This window comes from Adiantum capillus-veneris, chromosome 17, assembly GCF_014529385.1.
Source record: "Adiantum capillus-veneris isolate H3 chromosome 17, ASM1452938v2, whole genome shotgun sequence".
Classification (NCBI taxonomy): Eukaryota; Viridiplantae; Streptophyta; class Polypodiopsida; order Polypodiales; family Pteridaceae; genus Adiantum; species Adiantum capillus-veneris.
In genome coordinates this window covers 57,297,491-57,309,159 of record NC_140947.1, presented here as the reverse complement: position 1 = coordinate 57,309,159, position 11,669 = coordinate 57,297,491, and the positions used below count along the sequence as shown (strand labels likewise).

At 41.3% G+C, this 11,669-nt stretch overlaps 1 protein-coding gene across 2 annotated transcripts; it reads left to right on the top strand.

The window, feature by feature from the left end:
* Window positions 1–4,926: 4,926 nt before the first annotated feature.
* Window positions 4,927–10,730, top strand: LOC147437299 (Transducin/WD40 repeat-like superfamily protein). Of its 2 annotated transcripts, XM_086485914.1 has the most exons (17): window positions 4,927–5,373; window positions 5,470–5,716; window positions 7,243–7,361; window positions 7,449–7,557; window positions 7,630–7,694; window positions 8,152–8,190; window positions 8,277–8,373; window positions 8,508–8,601; window positions 8,833–8,896; window positions 8,977–9,053; window positions 9,163–9,247; window positions 9,323–9,402; window positions 9,479–9,563; window positions 9,657–9,725; window positions 9,809–9,876; window positions 9,996–10,044; window positions 10,122–10,730. In XM_086485914.1, exons 2-17 carry the CDS (start codon window positions 5,647–5,649, stop codon window positions 10,557–10,559), a joined length of 1,608 nt encoding a protein of 535 aa, XP_086342040.1. In that variant the 5' UTR covers window positions 4,927–5,373; window positions 5,470–5,646; the 3' UTR covers window positions 10,560–10,730. The 2 variants fall into 2 exon arrangements, with proteins under 2 accessions (XP_086342040.1, XP_086342039.1); XM_086485913.1 differs by having other exon boundaries at window positions 4,927–5,716.
* Window positions 10,731–11,669: the final 939 nt, after the last annotated feature.

Here is an 11,669-nt window from a genome sequence, read left to right as displayed (position 1 = left end):
TCGGAATCGAGTGTGGAGAAGTGTAGCGTGTTGCCCCCGACTAGAGCTACGAGCCGATACTAACATTGCGCGCGTACGGTTCGGCTTTGGGAGCTCCTTCTACGAGCTTCATCAGTTGTTTGGGTAAGCATACGTTATCTGATTTCGCATTGCAGCATATCCACGCGTTCACATTGAGTAGAGCTACACATTAGGCACTTCAGATTTCGGAAACAAAGACCTGCAGATTTCGGCCAGACATCCTACGTGTTTCTGTACTAGGTGTTTTGGGTCGTGATTTTGGTTTATAGACCTTAGGGAGAGCGGCCTATAGGTATTAGTAGGGTCTCCTTCAAGTTCTATGGTGTTTCGAAAGTGTTTGTTGGGTGTTCGGCTCTAGCAAGCGTTGTAGGAAGATTCCTCTTTTGCACTTTTGAAGACTGTATCCGTCCAACACCAATTGAAAGCCAAGGGGAAAACCTTTTAGTGGGGAGAAGCTCAACATCAAAGTTTTGATGCTCTCAAGATCGTATTAACGACATCTCCTATTTTAGCTATTGTGGACCCTATGAAACAGTTTGTCTTAGAAACAATTGCTAGTAATCATGCTATTGGAGTGGTCCTTCTGCAAGAGCAAAGGCCGATTGCATTTGAAAGTAAGAAGATTGATTCTGCATAGCAAAATTATTCTTCTTACAAAAGAGAACTCTCTACACTAGTGTCTGCTTTAAAAACGTGACTACATTATATATAAAGGGCTCAATTTGAAATTGTGTTTGACTATGAAAGTATAAAATGGTTTACAAAACAAATCGATTTGAAGGGTCAAAAGTCCAGGTGTACTGAGATTCTTTAGGAGTATGATGCTAAGCTCTAGTACCATTAAGGGTGATACGATGTGGTAGTTGATGCTCTTATTCATATGCATGGGATCAACTCTCTTCTTTTAACAGACCTTCGAAGTGAGTTTTTTGAATCTTCATAGGGCAAATATGAGCATCATGAAACATACTCCAAAGTGTTGACCCAAGTGCAAATGAGGGATCCTTCTCACTCCAATGTTGTTAGTGTGGCTTTTTCCTCCACACCTAGTTCTTCTCTTTTGAGTGATGAGCTAAAGAGATGAAAGAATTTCTCCATAGATGATGGGTACCTACTCGACAAGGGAAGAGTTTATGTACCAACGGAAGAAGACATTCTATGCCAAATTATTTATGAATGTCATGGTAGTCCTAGTGCAAGGCATTGAGGCATAAAGAAAACTTATGCACTCGTACGATGATAGTTTTACTGGTATGTTCAAGACTATGTATTGCATTACAAAAAATGTCAAGTTAATAAAGTAGAGCGCGTGAAACCAGGAGGTCTCTTACATCCTTTGGAGATTCCTAATGGTAGATGGGAAAGTATCTCTATGGATTTCATTGTGGGTTTACCAAGCCACCGTATGAGATCATGACTCAATATGGTGGTAGTAGATCGGATGACTAAATTTTGCAAATTTATTACAACCAAATCCATAATTAAAACTCTAGATGTGAGCTAGGTTATTTTTTGACAATCTATATAGATTGTACCAGTTGCCAAGCAATATTTTAAGTGATCATGATCCCAACTTTAAGAGTCATTTTTTGAAAGCTATGTTTAAACAATTGGATACACAACTCAACATCAATATTGCAGATCATTCAAGAACATGTTAATATAGTTCTAGAGAATATGCTAAGAGCATAATTTAGCAAGAAGCAATCTGATTGGGAAGAGTATCTACCTACTCTAGAGTTTGCTTATAACAATGCAAAACATGCCACGACTGGTTTTAGTCCTTTCATGCTTATGTATGGTTTTCAACCTCCTAGATCACCAGTTACAATGGGATTGGCAATCGAGAAACTTCAACAGGTCAAATGAGTTTCTCTAAGACCACATGGATATGATAAAACTTGCTCGTCAAAATGTTCAACAAGCACATGAAAAATACAAAAGTTATGTTGATGAGAAATGTTGGCAAGTAACCTTCATGGGAGGGGAAGACGGTTTTTTACGTGTACTAGAGCATTCAAAAAGTATGAAAATTGGGCCAACACCTAAATTATCTCCGAGATATTGTGGGCCAAGCGAGTTGAACATATGGCTTACAAGCTCTTGTTGCCTATGCACTCCTAGCATGGGCAACCTCTATTATGATTGAAGTGCTATTCATCTCGCAAAGTTATGATCTAGGTCACCTTTCTCGAGAAAGATTTTTGGCATTCATATCTTAGGAAGTGAGGCAGCTATCATTAACTTCACACTAGTTGGTTAAACATTTATACATAGATAGAGAAGTATACACCAAATTTTCATTGCAAGTGAGCATATAAACATGTACATGCACACAATTACACTAGCATACACAAATACAATAGGAATTGGAATTTTAGAGTCAACCAAGAAAACCTTTACATAAGTCGTGCACCCTTGCAAGTCATACCCAAGTGAAACACAATACCAAAGGCACAAGACAATGCGTTTTCACTACTAGTCTTGGTTTGTATCTTAGGTATCATTCACTTCACCGCTAATTGGTTAAACATCCATGCTTAGAATACACCAAAATTTTATTGCAAGTGAGCATATAAACATGTACATGCATACCATTAGTATACATAAATACAATACGAATTGGAAGTAAGTGTCACCTACCCAAGAAAACCCTTACATACAACACAATCATCAAGATTGCATTTCATTAGTATACACAAATACAATATGAATTGGAAGTAAGTGTCACTTACCCAAGAAAACCCTTACATACAACACAATCATCAAGATTGCAAGTCCTACCCAAACGACATGTTTACTACTAGTCGTGGTGTAGCAAAATGTGTGTGTGTGTGAGAGAGAGAGAGAGAGCGAGAGAGATTCTTTTGCAGATATTCTCCTCACGGTCCTCATGAGACCTTCTTCATCACTATCCTCTACATCATCAGAGAAGCATGTGGGTCTCTCTCTTCCTCTTCTTTGTTTACATTTTGAGCCTTGTTTATTGACCTTGAAGGAGATATGCATAAATAGAAGGTTCTTATAGCCTCTACCTCAACCACAAAACTCTAAGAGTGTGCAAAGTATTCACATTGCATGCCATGATTGCATGCTCTTATCTTAAACCTTAAAATGTGTGCTCATTGGACAAACTTTTATGGGTAAATAACGGTTAAGGTTGTAAGAGTACTTCCCCCGGGGAATGAGAGATTTTCCCAATAGGCCCTCCCTTTGACCCTGAGATGGCAGTCCCAAACCCAATTCACTCAACTTGCATATTGAATTGTTAGAAAGTCTCCCACACTTTTGATGGAGGGTGCTTGAACATCGTGAGAAGCAAGGGTCATTCTTTAATAGTTTATATAGTCAAAAGCAAATCCAATAATGTTGTATGCGACACTTCATTCGTGACTATGAAACGGGAGACAATGTGCATAGTGGGGGTATTGGGGCTACTCTAGTTTAGCAAAATGTGAAATGTGTGTGTGTGTGTGTGTGTGAGAGAGAGAGAGAGAGAGAGAGATGCTTTTGTTATCTTGGATATGCTCCTCGTGATCCTAGCAAGACCTCCATTGCCACTATCCTCTCCATAATGTAGATAAGCATGCAAGTCTCTCTCTCTTTCTCTTCTTCCTTAATGACATGATCGATTCTACATTAACCTTTTAATGTTTGCTCAATGGGAAAATTTGTACACGTAACGATGGCCGAGCTTGGAAGATGACTCCCCCAAGAAGTGAGAGAGCTTTCACATAGGTCCTCTCAAAGTGCTTATGGAGGGCCTTCTGACCTTGAGGTCAAAATTTCCAAACCCTCAAAATATGACATATTTGCTCAATGGGAAAATTTGTACACGTAATGGTGGTTGAGGTTGGAAGAGGACTCCCCCAAGAAAGTGAGAGAGCTTTCACATAGGTCCTCTCAAAGTGCTTAGGGAGGGCCTTCCGACCTTGAGATCAAAAGTTCCAAACCCTCAAAATCCTATCCCCTCAACTTGTATATTGAATTGCTAAAAAAGCTACTACAACTTGGATGGAGGGTGATTAAACCATCCTTGAGAAGCAAGGATCACAATTTAGCGTTTATCTAGTCAAAAGCAAATATAGCAGTGTTTCATACTACACTCCATAAGTGACCATGAACTGGGAGACAATGTGCAGAGTCGGGTCATGGGGCCATTCTACTCTGCCTAGACCCCCTTAATGCTTTGGAGGGCCTCCAATTTTCATTGGTGTATGGGGAATGATCCAACCACCATGTACATTTTCAGTCTCAGAATGGAAAGAGAGACTTGAAGAAAGGGTCTCTGAAGAAGAGTTGATGAAAGGATTTAAGTGGAAGTGCACTGAAGGCGGCATTTGTTGCCAAATGTCAACCCTTCCACTAGACTCTCTGTCTCCTAATTATGTGTGTATAAGTAGTTGTTGTCAAGGTCTTTCTTACATGATGAAACTAACCACTCGTTTGAATGTGGAAATATGGAAGACTCAAAAAATCCATAATGTGCCTTCTTCTTTTTGTTTTAGAAGAATAAATAATCATATAATTAGCATCAGATCATCTTTGAACCTTTGGTTGAGCCTTGTGCCCTTCAGAACCCTTCCTTTGACACTGAAGAGATTTAGGCCACGTTGTTATAACTTAGAGCTTCGTCCCACTGGGTGGTTAGAGGGGATTGGGAGCTTCGTTGTCTTGCAACCTTTTGGTCTCACTGAAATTCCTAGTAAGCTTGCAGCTCTTGTGGAGCTTGAATAGTCCCTCAGTGGTATTTTACAAAAACTTGTAGCGCAACAACTTGTCTAGCAAGTCACAAGACTTGTTGACCGCTTGTAGCCAAGAAAAGAGGCAGAAAAAGGTTGTGAGAGCTTGTTGTAGGGATTCGGAGCACACACTGTCCGGTCTACTACCTATATTGCGCCTGTGCCAATCCTTTGTGGAACTTGCTGTGTGACAACCGTGTTGCAGTTGCAACGCAAACCTGTGTAGCACCTCTAGGTGCTCAACGTGACACAACTCTTACGGGGCTGGTTTTGCACAATTGGTGGGGGGCGCCACCGGATATAGCACATCATATTTGGTCACCCTCTATCAAGGCCCAAAGTAATAATGAAACGTTCACCAAAAACATGAATTAGAAAAAGGACCCATTTCAAATTCTCTGAAGGATTTCACAATATTTACACTTGGACAGTTTTTGCTTGATATCTAGAGGGGATTTTGTAATTTTAGGATGTATTTTGTGATCCCTATAATCTGTGTCTGGCGGGCGGACAGATTGTATGAAGGTCTAAAAAGTCGTTTTAGAAGTTCCCGCGTCCACGTTCAGGGCGGGAACGAAATTACGAACAAAATTTTGAGCGCGGAATTTCTGTAGGTAGCTCGATTGCAAGGCTGCAGAACTCCAAGTTTCTCTCTGATTCATCCTTTTTCTGTGTCTTCTAATCTTCGCCATATCTGGAGCTTCAGCTGCACAGGCCGTCTGCGAGCAGTTAGAGTTGTGGAGCAAAGGAATCTGTAGTATTCAAGAAGGAGAAATTTCATAGACACAGAAGGCTCTGCCCATGCTTTAGATAGTATTGCAGAACGGAAGCAAAACGACTTTTCATTTCTGGACAACCACGCATTTGGTCGCTTGGGCCTAAAATGCATCTCCAAGCAGGTGCATCATCAATATTTTCAGCTCTCAAGTCAAGGGAGCTCTGCAACCGTAGAGGTGCATTCTCGTGCCTATTTGTGCTAATAAACTGCCCTGCCTTACCAAACATGCTTTTCTTTGAATGCCTGCTACAAATCACTTTTTTTTTCCTTACGTTTGCGTACTTACCACAAGAGTCATATCTTCCTAGTTGAAGTGTCAGAAATTAACACCTTGCTTCTCGTTCCAAAACATTCTACTAGAGTCGCTATAATTTTTGAGTCTGAAATTTTTTTCTGGTTCTAAGACAGAGATACAGTTTGAGATTTTGAAATTTTGTAGTCTGTGATCTACCAAATTTGTATATGGAGTTGTGGTTTATCTTGCATTTCTGTCTGTGTACTAATGAAATAGTTCAAATCATCAGTTTCTAAGGTTGCACATACTCCTTTTCTGTGCTAAATCAAGTAATGTAGATTACATGGTGATCTATTCCGTATCTAAAATATTCCAACAGTGTTTATATACTTGTAGAATGTCAAAGGCGAAATGACTAGTCTTAGAGGGGAAAAGCAGGGTTTCCAGATTAAATAGCCAGGGCCTCAAGACTTAGGCTGTGTAAAATGATTGTCATAAGTATCTTGATAGAGTACTTGCTTTCCTAACTCGCATCTATACCTAGCTTCATGTGAATATCTTGTCATTAGCAATCATGGGGCAAAGGAATTCTTGAAGGAGATATGGAGCTTACAGATGCTCTCAATCTCCAGTTGAGAGCAAGGTCTGCTAAGATTTTTCTTTCATCATGTTGTCGCAACAGTCAGTGTTTCTCAGGGGCACTGTGACACGACTTCATGGATTCATATTGATTTGAGTGCATTATGTGACAAAAATTTGGCCAGGCGTCTCCAGGTCGTCGGCTACTGCCTTATTCTGGTCGTCAATCTGCATGCTCTGAATTTTGTTTGGAGTGAAATTGTTGAGCACCTCTGCTGTCTGTGTTGATGGCAGATGCAGTTTGTAACCTAGATTGCCTACAATTTACGGAACTTAAATATGCAAGTATCGGTTTGTAATTAATGCCAAGCAAGGTCCTAGCCACAGTACAACACATATGCACTGGCCATCCTTTAAGTTTAGAACTTTGGTGGTCTCTGCCAGCAATTTGGACTGCTTCCAGGCTTGCTCACTGTACCAACTACCTAATGATAGTGCTTCTAGAGCAGAAACCTGTTAATATTATTCCATGTAAGATGCATCAACCCAGTGACCCTTCAAATTTACTTCTCTATGTCCAACAAGTCAGTGTTTGCTCATGCGCTGATGTCTGACGGTGGCCTTGTTGAATAACCTGGCTAGGACAAAGTTGACTTGCCTGGTTTCACATAGTTTATGGTGAGTCCTGATCAAGCTTGACAAAAATCTAAGCATGAAGCTCTTGGGCACCTGTGCATCAGGTCAGAGGAGTGTAGAGATGGACCTGGCTGGATGAACTTGCAAATTGATTTGGCTTCTGTCTTCTGAATGCATATCGAAGGAAACCTGATATTTCTGCAGGATGTCCATGTTAATCCTGTTAACTAGAAAATTGAATTGTTTTTCAGTGGGTACCAGGCCTAGTGTTACAAACATGACAGCAGATGGGGCTTGCCCAGGGTCTGGTGTACTGGTAGTTGAGCCCAATGGAACAGTTGCTCCTCCCCTCGCGATCTCCTTTGGAAAGGTTTGTCTCCAAGTATCCTCTGGCATAATTGGCGTATCTTTGCTGCTGGTGTGAGTAATTTTGCACTATATGTTGACATGCATACAGACGGTGGAACATAGCCATTTACTTGCGGTAGCTGATGAAGAAGGATTTGTAAGCATTTTCAACACTTGCAGAAAGCTGCCTTCCTCTCTAAATGCTCCACGGTTAACAGGTAGGTAGCATTAATTAGCAATGAAAACTTGTTAAAAATCTGTGGCAAATAATAACTTCAAACTTTTGACAGACAGCACCCGAAAAGAGTTTTGGTTGGCCCACAGCAATGCAATTTTTGATATATGCTGGGCTCAGGTCTGCTTTTTGGAATCACGTTGAAATGCTCCTTTTGTTGTTGGGATTTCCTTCTTTCTTGCTTAAGCTTGTAAAGGTTAACCCTTTTGTCATTTAGAATCTCACAAATTTGATGAAGCACTTGTCTTACTGCTTATAAGTCAGATCAGAGCAAACTTCTGGCCCCGGCTAAAATTCCCTGCCGCACTCCAGTTAGACCACATAAACTATAGGTCAGCCTCACATGCACTGCTTAGTGGCCAAGCATGGTCCGGGCTATACTATTGTTGAGTGAAGGTGAAGTTATTTTGTTCAGCTTCAGTGTGCAAGTTTTCCAAGTGTTTACCTACCTCCAACCATAGATTACTCTTTTCTGCGCTGTCTGCATAATTACAGAGGAGCCGCATACGTTAGTTAGTAGGCATTAGAATGTGCCCTGATTTCTCACTGTTCTAACAAATGATGATCTGTTTTGAAGGATGACAGACATATGCTGACAGCTTCAGGAGATCAAACTGTATGTGCGCTGTTCACGTTTTTAGGATGTTATTAGTTCTTGGAGTAATCGTGTGCGCTCGTTTGAGTAATTATATGTTGCTGCAGGTTCGGTTATGGGACATCGAGGCCAGGGCAGGTCTAGGTGTGATGAAAGGGCACTCTGGAAGTGTCAAGTCACTTTGTGTGCATCCGTCTCAACCAGGTTACCTGTCTAACAAGCTAGAGCTGTTTAGGATCCTCGCTTTCTTGCTCACGAAAATAGTGCCGGGGGGGAGAGAGAGAGAGAGAGAGAGAGAGAGAGAGAGAGAGAGAGAGAGAGATTGGTTGCATTTCCAGAGCTCTATGCATCCGGGTCAAGAGATGGCAGTGTGGCTATATGGGATGTTCGAAGCAGCTCTTCACACCATGCTGCAAACGAAAGATCCTTCCTGTACGTCACTACCTATCACGCTTTTGATAACTATGTGCAGCCTTGGTGTTTGAGAGCTAATATTAACGTCACCTTGGTCAGCGCATTCTGTAAAGACGCTTCAAGCCGCTTTCTGTTTGACCTAAAACACTTTGTTACAGAACCAAAGTTGTCCTGTCTGATCACTTCTTTTCTGGTTCATAACACTTCAGTAGGATGAAGATGCTTTGGTCTTGATTTTTTTCTGTACAGGCCAGTTTCTATGGTTAAAGGTGCCCATATTCTCAAGCAAAGAAAAAGGGTTCGGGGATCCAAGGTATATTTCAATTGTGCATTGGTATTCAAATACTGTGGTTTGTTCAACTTAGACAACCTTTCATCTGTTTCTTTATTTAGGGTGTTACTATGAGCGTCACAGCTGTCCTCTTTCTCAAAGATGAGACAATGCTTGCGACTGCAGGAGCAGCAGATGGGTATGCCCGTATTTCATCCAATGATGAAGTTGGTCCTGTTTTCCTCAATTACCTACAGTTAATGTTCCCAACAAATACTGAATGTTATTTGTTATTGTTGCAATTGCAGTATAGTCAAGTTTTGGGACTTCAGGCAGTTGAAGTCTCCCGTCGTGCAAACTCCTCCACAAGAGCAAATGTCCACAGAATGCAGAGTAAATACAGCTCTTATTGTTTTGCTTTTACATTTCATTGTGCTGTTTTTCGAAACTGACTTCTGTTCATATCAGGAGAAGCGAGTTCATGGAATATCTGGTCTGTCACTAAATCCCTCTGGCACATCCCTGATTGCCTCATCCACTAATAGCAGGTTAGTATGCCCTTTCTTTCACTGCGAATGTCATAAAGGTCCTTAGCTGATGATTTTAAGGGTGCCTTTGCTACAGGATTTATGTCTATGACATGCACAGACCAGAAAAGGGCTCAGTTAAGAGCTTCCAGGGGCATGTTTTGGGCTCCTTTTACATCAAGGTTTGCTTCGAAAAAAATTCTCTTTACATTTTCTGCCTCAGCATGAGCTAGCAGTCTCATGCAGTTACTATGGCTTTACGCTGCTATGAGCAGGCTGCATTTAGCCCCGAAGGAACTCACATTTTGAGTGGCTCGTCGGATGGAAATGTCTTTATCTGGCAGGTGAGCTGAAGATTTGTAGTCAGATATTTTAATGGTTGTTCCATTACTTCCAATTGAAATCGTTCAATCTTGGCTTTCGACAGATGGATAGCCCGGAGTCGGCCCCTATTGTTTTGAAGGGGCACGGAGGAGAGGTCACTGCTGTTGATTGGTAATGCTTGTATTCACTTTCACAATCCTTGTGCAACCCAATCCTTGTAAAGAAGCACATCTTAATTGCAAACTGTGTATCTGCTCCCCGGAATATTTGTAACTATGAGTTGTGTGCAGGTGTCCCACTGATTTCTGCAAAATTGCAACATGCTCTGATGATTACACGGTACTCTTAAGAAGCTCAAAGAGCAATGTATAAACTCTAGTGTCCTTGTTACAAATGTTTGATATCCAAAAATGCAGGTGAGAATTTGGAAAAACATAGAACCCAGTTTCAAGTCAGTTACACAACCCTCGGCCATTAGGAGGAGAATCACTGCGGATCCGAGTTGTGATGCGACTGAAGCTAGGCTTTGTGAAAGAATAGACTGCTCTTCGCCGAGTCCAAGCTCTGAAGTCATGCTCAAGGTTGGTGACCTCACTATGCGGAGATGCACCTCATCTGAAGACTCGTTAACTTCACAGGAATCTTCAGCTAAGGAGAGTTTGGGCAACATGGAGGCAAGCCAATTTTTAGATTGTACATCACAGACATCCAAATCTTTCCAGCGATCTGAGACTTCTATATCTACTAAACAGCCCATGAACAAGAGCCCAGTTGACCTCAGTCCATCATCTGTTTTCAGCCTGCCCAGTGCTTCAAAGAGAAGGAAAACAATTATGGATTATTACGGATGCTGACCAACCAATTTTGTCCTCCCAATATACATCCAAAGTTTTGTACAATTAGGCTATACCATCAGGGTCTTCAAGGCTGTACTACTGTAAATATGTTTTGCCACAAGTTGTAGCTCTAGGTATTGAGCAAATGTACCATACATTGAGAATCAAATTTTTGGAACGGTTTAACTATGCAGTATCACACCACAAAATTCGGAACGAGATTCAAACGTAGGAAGTGCGGAAGTCCTGCTCTTTGTGTTTCCGTCACAGAAGATGTTTTGATCATCATCATCCTCTGATCATGACACGGCAGAGACTACCTTTGGCATTTATATACCGAGTATCTAATGCATCAGTGCTTGCTTATTTTGAATTTGGTCTTTGGCGCTTGCATGTGCAGGTATAATTTGTCTCCCTGACATGTTTGAAGCCTGTAATTGAGGCCTATATAAATGGAGAGAACGGGTCTACCAAAACTGAGAAAAGTGCCACGTGAATGGAGGGCAGTGTGAATATACTAAATATTAAAATAAAAACAAAAACTGGCAACCGGCGTCGACCAAGATGCATGCGACATGGGTGCCTGTAGACATCTGCAGGACGAAACGAGGGGGGTCTCTCTCTCTGGCCCGACGTGTGTGTTGCCTCACGTAGCTGTTCTCTCATCCCAGGTCCCCGACGGTGACGGACCTGTCTCAAAATTCCTCCTTTAAACGCGAAGGTGGCTGAGCGGTATTTCAATTTTCTACGGTGTCCATCACCTTTGAGAACTTCGGCGGCGATTCAAATGTGCCAATATGTTTGTGCTCGAACCAAGCAGATCTAGCTTACTTGAACTTAGTTGTATCAGATGGGAAGTGAATACTTCTCTCCAAATGTGAAACAACGGATTCTTTCCAATTTAATCAACTTCACTAGCTTCTTGCAATCATGTGGCATTAAGTAAGAAGTTGACAATACGAATGATTTTTTATTGAGATTGTTAGCCAAGGTTGTTACATGTTTTTCTCTATAAAGATTTGGTCGAGAATGGACATGTATGCACATTGCAAACTTGGTAAGAAGCAATGGGTAGTTTTCAGTAAATGCTATAAGTGAGATTTGCAGATGAGAGGGTTTGGCTCCGGA